Source organism: Amblyraja radiata, chromosome 35 (assembly GCF_010909765.2).
Source record: "Amblyraja radiata isolate CabotCenter1 chromosome 35, sAmbRad1.1.pri, whole genome shotgun sequence".
Taxonomy (NCBI): domain Eukaryota; kingdom Metazoa; phylum Chordata; class Chondrichthyes; order Rajiformes; family Rajidae; genus Amblyraja; species Amblyraja radiata.
In genome coordinates, this window is record NC_045990.1 from 17,272,776 (window position 1) to 17,285,297 (window position 12,522).

At 49.7% G+C, this 12,522-nt stretch overlaps 1 protein-coding gene across 1 annotated transcript; it reads left to right on the top strand.

Annotated features, from left to right (window-relative positions):
- The first annotated feature begins 1,527 nt into the window (after positions 1-1,527).
- On the top strand, positions 1,528-12,036 carry gadd45gip1 (GADD45G interacting protein 1). Its single transcript, XM_033012227.1, has 2 exons — positions 1,528-2,025; positions 11,189-12,036. Exons 1-2 carry the CDS (start codon positions 1,652-1,654, stop codon positions 11,478-11,480), a joined length of 666 nt encoding a protein of 221 aa, XP_032868118.1. The 5' UTR covers positions 1,528-1,651; the 3' UTR covers positions 11,481-12,036.
- The last annotated feature ends 486 nt before the right edge of the window (positions 12,037-12,522 follow it).

Sequence of the window (12,522 nt, forward strand, 5' to 3'; positions counted from 1 at the left end):
ATGTTGCCAGGACTCAAGGTCCTGAACTACAGGGAGAAGTTGAACAGGCTTGGACTTTATTCTTTGGAGTGCAGGAGGATAAGGGGTGATCTTATAGAGGTGTAAACATCATAAAAGGAATAGATCGGGTAAACACACAGAAACTCTTGCCCAGAGTAGGGGAATCAAAAACCAGAACACAGAGGCCTCAGTTGAGGGGGGAAAGATTTAATAGGAACCTGAGGGGTAACCTTTTCACACAAAGGGTGGTGGATGTATGGAACGAGCTGACGAATGAGGCATTTGAGGCAGGTGCCATCACAACGTTTAAGAAACATTCAGACAGGTACATGGATAGGACAGGTTTAGAGGGATATGGACCAAACGCAAGTGGGACTAGTGTAGATGGGACATATTGGTCGGTGTGAGCAAGTTGGGCCGAAGGGTCTGTTTTCATGCCATATGACTCGACGCCAACCATAGGCCAAATAGTGATTACCCTTCGGTGAAGTTCTTTATTAGCCTGAAAACACTTTGAGGTCTGGAACGCGCGTGTTCAGTACATCCAAAGAAGGGTCTGAAGAAGGGTTTCGGCCCGAAACGTCGCCTATTTCCTTCGCTCCATAGATGCTGCTGCACCCGCTGAGTTCCTCCAGCAATTTTGTGTACCTTCGATATTCCAGCATCTGCAGTTCCCTTTTGAACACAAGGGTCTCAACCCATTCCTTCTCTCCAGAGATGCTGCCTGACCCGCTGAATTACTCCAGCATTTTGTGTCTATCATCGATGTAAAGTAGCATCTGCAGTTCCTTCTTACACATAAAGTTTATTTTGATTTTTTATTTAAATACTTTATTAACCTGAAAACACTTTGAGGTATTTTGAGGCCTGGAACACACATTAGGAATGTAATGCTGAGGCTCTATAAGGCGCTGGTCAGGCTGCATTTTGAATATTGTGAGCAATTCTGTGCACCATATCTGAGGAAGGACGTGCTGACCAAAGATACTAGGGGAGCGCGTACTACACGTCAATCCATTGGATTTTCGCAGGAGTGGTCTATCTTGCTCCTCTAGTATCTTTGGTGCTGACTCTCGAGAGGGTACAGAGGGTTTGACGGCACTGGGCCTGTACTAACTAGAGTTTAGAAGCATGAGGGGGAACCTCATTGAACCATGCAAAATAGTGAAAAGCCTGGATAGAGTGGATATGGAGAGGATGTTTCCACTAGTGGGAGAGTCTAGGACTAGAGGTCACAGCCTTAGAATTAAAGGACGTTCTTTTTGGAAGGAGATGAGGAGAAATTTCTTTAGTCAGAGGGTGGTGAATCTGTGGAATTCTTTGCCACAGAAGGCTGCGGAGGCCATGAAGTCAATGGATATATTTAATGCAGAGATAGATAGATTCAGATTCAGATTCAACTTTAATTGTCATTGTCAGTGTACAGTACAGAGACAACAAAATTATTGATTAGAACAGGTGTCGGGGGTTATGGGGAGAGATAGATGCGCGAATGGCAGAGTAGACTTGATGGGCCGAATGGCCTGATTCTGCTGCTATCAACTTATCATCTTGTTTCGGAAGTTTGTCAAAGTTTTAAAAGTTTTCCAAAGTTGCCAAAGTTTACAGCAGGCGCGGTGAAGCCGCCCGGGCGGTGAGGACCGGATCCAAGATGGCGGCGCCCATGGTGCGGGGCCTGGTCGTTGTTGCCGCCGCCACCGCCGCCTCGCGTTGTCCCACCGCCGCCGCCGCCGCCTACCACCACCATGCCCGGTCCCTGGGCCTGAGCCTCAGCCGCAGCCGCAGCGCGATGTCCCGGCCGCTGGGCCCCGACAGCCCCGAGTGGCAGCGCGGCCCCGAGGCCCAGCGCAAGAGGTTCGCGGCGGCGGGTGCGGCCTCGGGGGTGGCGGCCGCGTGTCTGTGGCCCGGGCCCGGGGAACTGCGCCGCCTCGTCCGGCACCAGCTCGACTGGCAGCCGCCGCTTCACGTCATGTGCGCCGGCATCCAGGCCGCGGACACACAGCGGCGACAGCGGCAGCGGGACAGGTACTGGGGGGGGGGTGGGGGGTAGGGTGAAGGGGGGGGTGGGGGTGAGGGTGGGGGTGGGTAGGGTGGGGGTAGGGGGGGGGTAAGGTGAGGCTGAGGGAGGTTCAGGTGGGAGGAGAGGGGGTGAGGTAGTGGTAGCAGTGGGAATGGAGTGGGATGGAGGGGGGAAGGGTAATTGAGTAAGGGGTGCGTTGGGGAAGGAGGGGAGGTGGGCCGGAGGGAGAGGTGGCAGGGTAGGGGTTGTGGGATAGAGGGTGTGGGAGAGGCGGGATGGGAGGGGAGTTGGAGGTGGAGGAGGAGAAGAGGCGAGAGAGGGGTAGAAGAGGAGGTGGGGAGGGAGGGGAGGGCTAGCAGAGTAGTGGGAATAGTGTTATGGGAAAGGGTGGGGGAGTGATGGAGAGGGCAAGGGTAATTGATGGGGGAATAGTGGTGGAGGCAGGATAAGTGGTCGAGAGAGGGGGAGGTGTGGTGGGACAGACGGAGGGAGAGGGAGGAATGGAGTGAAGGAGTTGCGAAAGGGTGGAGGAAGATCAGGTGGGGGTTGTCTTTGAGGACGTTTTATTAAAGGCAGCTTCTTCTTCTTCCTGCGTATGGCGTGCACAGCCTAAAGTTGTCGGACAACTTGTTCTATTTGATCTTGTTTGATTGTGCATGCCAGGTTGATTGCATTCGTCGAAACAGGGCGGACCACGTGAAGAATGCAATCTCCCACCATTAGAGGCAGCGAGTTCCAGGGAAGGAATTCCAAAGTGTTGATGCTTGTTAACTGAAGACAATAGACAATAGGTGCAGGAATAGGCCATTTGGCCCTTCGAGCCAGCACCATCATTGAATGTGATCATGGCTGATCATCCCCAATCAGTACCCCGTTCCTGCCTTCTCCCCATATCCCCTGACTCTGCTATTTTTAAGAGCCGTATCTAGCTCTCTCTTGAAAGCATCCAGAGAACCTGCCTCCACTGCCCTCTGAGGCAGAGAATTCCATGCACTCACAACTCTCTGTGAGAAAAAGTGTTTCCTCGTCTCCGTTCCAAATGGCTTACTCCTTATTCTTAAACTGTGGCCCCTGGTTCTGGACTCTCCCAACATCGGGAACGTATTTCCTGCCTCTAGTGTGTCCAAGCCCTTAACAATCTTATATGTTTCAATGAGATATCCTCTCATCCTCCTTCTAAACTCCAGAGTGTACAAACCCAGCTGCTCCATTCTCTCAGCATATGACAGTCCCGCCATCCCAGGAATCAACCTTGTAAACCTACGCTGCACTCCCCCAATAGCAAGAATGTCCTTCTTCAAATTAGGGGACCAAAAACTGCACACAATACTCCAGGTGTGGTCTCACTAGGGCTCTGTACAACTGCAGAAGGACCTATTTGCTCCTATATTCGATTCATCTTGTTATAAAGGACAACATGCCATTCGCTTTCTTCACTGCCTGCTGTACCTGCATGCTTACTTTCATACAAGGACCCCCAGATCCCGTTGTACTTCTCCTTTTCCCACCTTGACGCTATTTAGAGGCGAGACATACAGATCTGCGGGTTAATTGGCTTTGGTGAAATAGTAAAGTGTTCCTAGTGTGCTGGACAGTGCTAATGGCCGATGCGGAGTTAGTCGACTGAAGGGCCTGTTTCTGCACTATATCTCTAAAATCTCATAAGTAAAGTCCAGGTTCAATCTGGTACTCTCTTTGTGGAGTATGCGCGTTCTCCCAGTGACAATATGGCTTTCACCCGGGTGATCTCATTTCCTCCCACATCCAAAAGACGTGTGGGTTGGTGAGCTAACAGGTGAGTGTAAATGGCCCCACCTGGGATGCGGGGAGGTAGAACCTGGGGATAGTTGAATGGGGTTGAAGGTGAGAATGGCTCACAAGGAAATGTGCTAAATGGAATTGATGGGAATGTTCTGAGTTGGCATGGAATTGATGGACTGAATGGCCTCTAGTTTAATTTAGAGATACACGTGGAAACAGGCCTTTCCTCCCACCCAGTCCATGCCGACCAGCGATCACCCGTACACTAGTTCTACCCTATACACACACACAGGGGACAATTTACAGAAGCCAATTACCATACAAGCCTGCACCTCTTTGGAATATGGGAGGAAACCAGAGCACCTGGAGAAAACCCACGCAGGTTACGGGGAGAACGTACAATACAGACAGCACCCGTGGCAAGGTCACTGGCGCTGTGAGGCAGCAGCTCTACCCCTGCTTCACCATCCGAAATCCAGGGAATTTAAATTTTGCAGTGAGATTGGATTGATTTTTCAGCTTCCCGTTTTGGGACTCTCTCCCACATTGCAAAGATGACACAGGTGTGGCATATTTCTGCAGGGGGTTCACAACTCCCAGAGGGGGGGGGGGTGGAGGGGGTGGGTGGGCTGGGGTTAGAATGGTCTGAAGAAGGGTCTCCACCCGAAACGTCACCCATTCCTTCTCTCCAGAGATGATGCCTGGCCCGCTGAGTTACTCCAGCTTTTTGAGTCTTTCTGGGGATGTTAAGAGGCTCAGGCCAGCTGAAACCTGACACGCGCAGGGTAGAAACATAGAAAATAGGTGTAGGAGTGGGCCATTCGGCCCTTCGAGCCTGCACCGCCATTCAATATGATCATGGCTGATCATCCAGCTCAGTATCCTGTACCTGCCTTCTCTCCATACCCCCTGATCCCTTTAGCCACAAGAGCCACATCTAACTCCCTCTTAAATATAGCCAATGAACTGGCCTCAACTACTTTCTGTGGCAGCGAATTCAACAGATTCACTGTGTGAAGAATAAAATTCTCATCTCGGTCCTAAAAGACTTCCCCCTTATCCTTAAACTGTGACCCCTTGTTCTGGACTTCCCCAACATCGGGAACAATCTTCTTGCATCTAGCCTGTCCAACCCCTTAATAATTTTGTAAGTTTCTATAAGATCCCCCCTCAATCTTCTTGGGTGCTTGTGTGATGCAGGATGCCAGTGGTAGAGGGTGAACTCTGATGGTGGGTCCTTGCCTTTCAACAACTGCTTGAAGCACAGCGGTTCCTCGCCAGCAGGTGTGAAATGCACATCGGCAGCTGTTAATGAAATCAAAGGCGAGAAAGTGGTGTGAGGTTTATGGCAGCCCCAACGATCCACATCTCCTCTCTGGCTCCCTACTCTGACAGGCTTGCTCGCTAGCTGGTTTAGCTTTTCATTTGCAATCCCATGCACGACATTCACTGCAAACAGCGCAGTCCTCATTCCTTTAGAGAGTGCAAGTACAGACAGGATGTGTGCAAGGATCTGGGCATTAGCAAGCAGTAACAAACAAGAGAATAAACCCTCAGTGAGCTTCAACCTACAAACAGGAAGCTGTAGCTGAGGAAGGAACTGCTGATGCTGGTTTAAACTGAAGATGCTTAAAGAACAAAATGCTGGAGTAACTCAGCAGGACAGGCAGCATCTCTGGAGAGAAGGAATGGGTGACGTTTCGTTCAAGACCCTTCTTCAGACTTGAGGCAGCCTTAGTTTAGTTTAGAGATACAGCGCAGAAACAGGCCCTTCTGCCCACCGTGTCCGCACCAACCAGCGATCCCCGCACACTAGCACTATCCTACACACATTAGGGACAATTTGTAATTATACCACACCAATTAATCTACAAACCTGTACGTCTTTGGAGTGTGGGAGGAAACCGGAGCACGCGGAGAAAACCCACGTGGTCACAGGGAGAACGTGCAAACTCTGTACAGACAGCACCCGTAGTCAGGATGGGACCCGGGTCTCTGGTGCTGTGAGGCAGCAACTCTGCCGCTGCGCTGCATGTGGGCTATTTTCTGCAAAAGGGTAAAGGAGCTACGAAAAGGGCATTCAACTTTAGTTTAGACACACAGCATGGATGCAGTCCCTTCGGCCCACCAAGTCCACGCCAACCAATGATCATCCGTTCTATGTTATCCCACTTTCTCATCAACTCCCTACACACTAGGAGTTTTTTTTATCGAGACCAATTAACCTACAAACCCGCACGTCTTTGGGAAGTGGGAGGAAACCCACACGGTCGCAGGGAGAACGTTCAAACTCCACACAGACACCACCTGAGGTCAGGATTGAAACCCTTTTCTCTGGCGCAGTGATGCAGCGGCTCCACCAGCTGCGCTACTTCTCTGACCTTTCAAACCTTCCCCCATCTCCTTTAACCCAGTCCCACCCCCGCCATTTCACGCTGCATCATCCCTGCCTGTGAATGCCGGACAAGGTTGCCAATACTTTTGAATTGGCTTCAGGAATGAAAGATTAATTCCAGAGATATTGCTGTGAGCAGCCCGGGGAACGTATTACATTTAGTTTAGTTTAGAGACACAGCTCAGAAACGGGCCCTTCAGCCCTCCGAGTCCGTACAGACCAGTGATCCCCGCACACATCAACACTATTTACGCACACTAGGTACAATTTACATTTACACCTAGCCAATTAACCTACAAACCAGTACGTCTTTGGAGTGGGTGGAAACCGGACATCTTGGAGAAAACCCACGCTGGTCATGGGGAGAATGTACAAACTCCGTACAGACAGCACCCGTAGTCGGGGTCGAACCCGGTTCACTGGCGCTGTGAGGCAGCAACTCTACCACTGCATCACCGTGCCACCCCGTATGGCCAAGTTCTACAGAGAATCCTGTTTTTAATTTTCTTTGAACACACCCAGGAGATGTGGAATAGACTTGGACATGAGAGTTCATGTGAGGGAATATGGCTGGGGACTTATCCAACCTCAAACGCTCCCTTTTTAAAAAAGGACTGCCTCTCACTCTAGCCTGGATGCTCCCTCTCTCCCTGCAGACAGAATGGTCACTTTGGCCTTTGTTGAGCCTCACAGCGCCAGAGACCCGGGTTCAATCCTGACCACGGGTGCTGTCTGCACGGTGTTTGTACGTTCTCCCTGTGACATGCGTGGGTTTTCTCCAGGATCTCAAATTTCCTCCCACACTTCAAAGACGTACAGGTTTGTAGGCTAATTGGCTTGGTAAAATAGTAAATTATCCCTAGTGCGTAGGATGGTGTGTGTGCGGGGATCGCTGGTCAGCACGGGCTCAGTGGGCCGAAGGCCCTGTTTCCGTGCTGTATCACTAAACTATAAAGAAAATACACCTGCTCATTCCTCCTCACCTAACCTGCACCATAGCACAAAAAGACAGAGTGCTGGAGTAACTCAGCGGGTCAGGCAGCATCTTTGGAGAACATGGACAGGTGACGTTATGGGATGGGACCTTTCTTCAGACTCCTGCAGTCCAAAGAAGACTTCTCAATGGAAACGGCACCTATTTTAAATTCCCTGGATTTCGGATGGTGAAGCAGGGGTAGAGCTGCTGCCTCACAGCGCCAGAGACCTGGGTTCGATCCTTGCCACGGGTGCTGTCTGTATTGTACGTTCTCCCCGTAACCTGCGTGGGTTTTCTCCAGGTGCTCCAGTTTCCTCCCATATTCCAAAGAGGTGTAGCCTTGTACAGTAATTGGCTTCTGTAAATTGTCCCCTGTGTGTGTGTGTGTGTGTGTGGTACAACTAGTGTACGGGTGATCGCTGGTCGGCATGGACTCAGTGGAAGGAAAGGCCTGTTTCCATGTTGTATCTCTAAATTAAACTAGAGGCCATTCAGTCCATCAATTCCATGCCAACTCAGAACATTCCCATCAATTCCATTTAGCACATTTCCTTGTGAGCCATTCTCACCTTCAACCCCACCAACTATCCCCAGATTCGACCTCCTTTTCTCCAGAGATGCTGAGGTACTCCAGCCTTCTGTGTCCTGTTGTGTCAACCGAGCACCTGCAGTTCCTTGTTTCTGCACCATAGTATAGTGGGAGTATTCACCTCTTTGTGGAGTGTGGGAGGAAACCGAAGATCTGGGAGAAAACCACGCAGGTCACGGGGAGAACGTACAAACTCCGTACAGACAGCACCCGTAGGCAGGATGGAACCCGGGTCTCTGGCGCTGCATTCGCTGTAAGGCAGCAACTCTACCGCTGCACCACCGTGACTGCCCAAGCAGTATCTGAGCAGTTTGATTCTAAAGGACTCTGAAAGAAAGGAATCTTTGTTCTTAAACTGCTCTGTCTGTCGTGGAGGGTAGGGATAGTGTGTGGGTATGTTCGGAGAACACAAAGCATATTTAACTAATTTGACATCTCTGAAATACCAGCACTACCCACTGAATGTGATTCCAGCAAATCACACTGTGCCAGTGAAGTACAGCGGGTCAGGCAGCATCTGTGGAGAGAATGGACAGATGACATTTTGGATCAGGACCCTTCTTCAGACTGGTGGGGGGAGGTGGGGGAGGGGGTGGCAGAGGGGTAGGGTGGGATTAGAACAGCTGGAAAAGGTAGGGGTGCAAGCAAAAGTCTGGCAAGTGATAGGTGGATACAGGCGGGAGGGGTGGGGGTGTAAAATGGCGGAAGGATGGAGTTCATGATGAAGGCCAAATGTGAAAAGAAGATGAAAGGGTGTCGGATGAGGAGAAAAGAAGTGAAATGGGACTGGTATAATGTGTGTAGCCAGAGGGAGGGGCTGCATGCAAGGGGAAAGAGGGGATGAAAGGAATGCCGTCCAGTTTTGGGAAGCTCTAATACTGCCTGAGTTGAGTAGACAATAGACAATAGGTGCAGGAGTAGGCCATTCGGCCCTTCGAGCCAGCACCACCATTCAATGTGATCATGGCTGATCATCCCCAATCAGTACCCCGTTCCTGCCTTCTCCCCATATCCCCTGACTCCACTATCTTTAAGAGCCCTATCTAGCTCTCTCTTGAAAGCATCCAGAGAATCGGCCTCCACCGCACTCTTGAGGCGGAGAATTCCACAGACTCACAACTTTCTATGAGAAAAAGTGTTTCCTCGTCTCCGTTCTAAATGGCTTACCCCTTATTCTTAAACTGTGTGCCCCTGGTTCTGGACTCCCCCAACATGGGGAACATGTTTCCTGCCTTTAGCGTGTCCAAGCCCTTAACAATCTTATAAGATTTCAATAAGATAGCCTCTCATCCTTCTAAACTCCAGAGTGTACAAGCCCAGCTGCTCCATTCTCTCACTGGATGTCCCACTGAGTTTTGGTTAGCATTGATGAGCTGCGTGTTACTCTTGGGATTGTAACAGGCTGGTAAACGTTTCCACCCATGCATCATATTCCTGCCACAGGAGGAAGCTATTTCAGCTCATTACGTTGGTGGGGGCAGAACCACCCCACCCCCCACCATTAATGTTCCCCATTCTCCCCGCATTATAGCCATACAGCACAAATAGACGCTGACTCTACTGTGGGCAAGCACACACTATACCAGTCCCATTTACCAGGGTGGAGTTGCTGCCATACAGCACCAGTGTATCACGTTCGATCCTGACTGTACAGCGTTTGTATGTTATCCCTGTGGGTTTTCTCCGGATGCTCCGGTTTCTTCCCACATTGCAAAGACACACAGGTTTGCAGGTTGATTAGCTTCTGTAAATCGCCCCTAATGTGTAGGATAGTGCTAGTGTACGGGGTCATCTCTGGTCATCGCGGATTCGGTAGGTCGAAGGGCCTGTTTCCGCGCTGTATCTCTAAACTAAACTAGTCCATAGGGCAGCGCAGCGGTAGAGTTGCTGCCTCACAACGCCAGAGTCCCGGGTTCGATCCCAACTACGGGTGCTGTCTGTGCAGAGTTTGTTTGTTCTCCCCGTGACCGTGTGGGTTTTCTCCGGGTGCTCCGGTTTCCTCCCACACTCCCAAAGATGTGCAGGTTTGTAGGTTAATTGGCTTGGTATAAATGTAAATTGTCATTAGTCCATAGGATTGTGTGCGGGGGTCGCTGGTCGGCGTGGCCTCGGTGGGTCAAAGGGCCTGTTTCCGCACTGTATCTCTAAGGTCTAAAACCTTGCTGCTTCGAGTGTTCATCCAGATGCTTTTTAAATTTTGATAGAATATCAACATTCAATGCAGAGCATCCACACTCCCATCTACTCTCCTCCTGGCCAGCCCATGCACAAAGCAGACACATTACTCATTGCAATATTTAGTCCCTCACACCTCACAGCGCAAGAGGCCATTCAGCCCATCAATTCCACGGCAGCTTGGAACAGTCCCGTCATGGAGGAATTGAGCCGAAAGGGCCTGTGTTTGCTCCCACATCCCAAAGACATGCGGGTTTGTCAGTTAATTGGACCTTCCTAACAAGAGGATTTCAGTATAGGAGTAGAGAGGTTATTCTGCAGTTGTATAGGGCTCTGGTGAGACCACATCTGGAGTATTGCGTACAGTTTTGGCCTCCGATTTTGAGGAAGGACATCCTTGTGATTGAGGCAGTGCAGCGTAGGTTCACAAGATTGATCCCTGGGATGGCGGGACTGTCGTATGAGGAAAGATTGAAAAGACTAGGCTTATATTCACTGGAGTTTAGAAGGATGAGGGGGCATCTTATAGAAACATATACAATTATAAAAGGACTGGACAAGCTAGATGCAGGAAAAATGTTCCCAATGTTGGGCAAGTCCAGAACCAGGGGCCACACTTAGAATAAAGAGGAGGCCATTTAAGACTGAGGTGAGAAAAAAACATTTTCACCCAGAGAGTTGTGAATTTGTGGAATTCCCTGCCACAGAGGGCAGTGGAGGCCAAGTCACTGGATGGATTTAAGAGAGAGTTAGATAGAGTTCTAGGGGCTAGTGGAATCAAGGGATATGGGGAGAAGGCAGGTTATTGATTGGGGACGATCAGCCATGATCGCAATGAATGGCAGTGCTGGCTCGAAGGGCCGAATGGCCTCCTCCTGCACCTATTTTCTATGTTTGTAAATTGTCCCTTGGGAGTGGATGAGTAAGTGGGAAACATAGAACGAGTGTGAATGGGCGATGGATGTTTCCAGGCTACATCGTTCAACTGATCGAAGCTGGAATGGAGATGCTTTAAGGCCTGGGAGGGAGCAGGACAATGAAGATAGACACAAAAAGCTGGAGTAACTCAGTGGGACAGGCAGCATCTCTGGAGAGAAGGAATGGACAACGATGAGATTGATAATGGGGATTAGAAAAGTATTTTGACATGGGTTGTGATGGACGGGTGATACTGGGCAAGCTATGGGCTGACATGGGTTTACAGAGGAGTGTTGAAACTTGTCAGGTTGATTGAAGTGCCGCCAACACACATCTCTCTCCTTCCCCTGCCAGACAAAAGCTGATTGCGGCAACCATGGCCAAGATGCCGAAGATGGTGGAAGAGTGGAGGCGGGAGAAGCGGGAGGCCAAGGTGAAGCAGAGGGAGGAGAAGGCCAGGCGCGACCGGCTGCTGGCTGAAGCTCGTGAGCGATTTGGCTACAGCATCGATCCGCGCAACGCCAAGTTCCAGGACATGGTGAAGGAGCTGGAGAAGGAGGAGAAGAAGAAACTGAAGCTGATAAAGAGGCGGAAGAACGTAGAAGCGGGCGGGAGCGAAGCGCTGCCGGCAGCGGCCACACCATAAAACCATGTTCTCACCTCCACCCAGGATCTGGAATAACTGCAACACATTTCAATGAATCTGCATGAACCAGTATAAGTAAATGAGAGGGTTTAATGTATCTGAGTTCCAATCCTGGTGGCCCCGGGCATTTGTAATTTAACTTAATTTGCTCTTGGCACGAGATGACCATATTTATTGGCAATTTACCCGAGACGGTTTCTGGTAGCTGTCTCCCTTGCGTAACAGGTTGGACAAGTGACCTACAGACTCAGAACTTGCCTAATGAATCCAAGAGCTAATTGGGGAGTGAGGGGGAAGCAGGTATGTTGCTTCTCACTGGTGGTCGTGTGGATTTAGACGGCCCAGTGTTGATCTAGGTCACTGGCAAGTTGGCATCAGAAATAAAGACAAGATGATAGATGCAGTCAGAACTTCATGGTGCAGCTTATGTAATGAACCAGTGATCCTTGGTAGTAACAGCTACAGAGACAAACGCACATAGTATCATTGTGAACAGGCTTTCACTTTATTGAATTAAATTGACATAAATTAAAATGATTAAATGATTTGAATCAATTATTTTTGCCTCACTGTACTTAAGTCACTTGTAAATGCAAACCGTTGCAGCTCATCCACAAGATTATGTGATGCATTTTTAGTCATCTGGGGACTCCTAAGAGTCAGAGGTAAAAAGTATTCCTCTTCTACATTGAAACATAGAAAGTAGGTGCGGGAGTAGGCCATTCGGCCCTTTGAGCCCGTACCGCCATTCAATATGATCATGGCTGATCATCCACTATCAGTACCCCGTTCCTGCTTTTTTCCCATATCCCGTGATTCTGTTAGCATCGTAGAGTTGAACATACCAGATAACCTCAGCAAGTTAGGAACATAACCTCTGATGTTCATTCCATCAAGTCCAATTGAATGAATTTGTCCCTTGGTACAACTTGCTCGTGATAGTATACCATATATATTAGTGCTAATTGGGGATTAATTTCTAGGCAAGAATAATCTACAAGGTTAATTCCCGGGATGGTGGGACTGTCATACGCTGAGAGAA

Bases quoted from the DNA above. Each gene is read 5' to 3' on its own strand.
- gadd45gip1 (XM_033012227.1), top strand. From the start codon at position 1,652: ATGGCGGCGCCCATGGTGCGGGGCCTGGTCGTTGTTGCCGCCGCCACC. The intron at 2,026-11,188 runs GTACTGGGGGGG...TTCCCCTGCCAG, and splicing joins CGACAGCGGCAGCGGGACAG to ACAAAAGCTGATTGCGGCAA.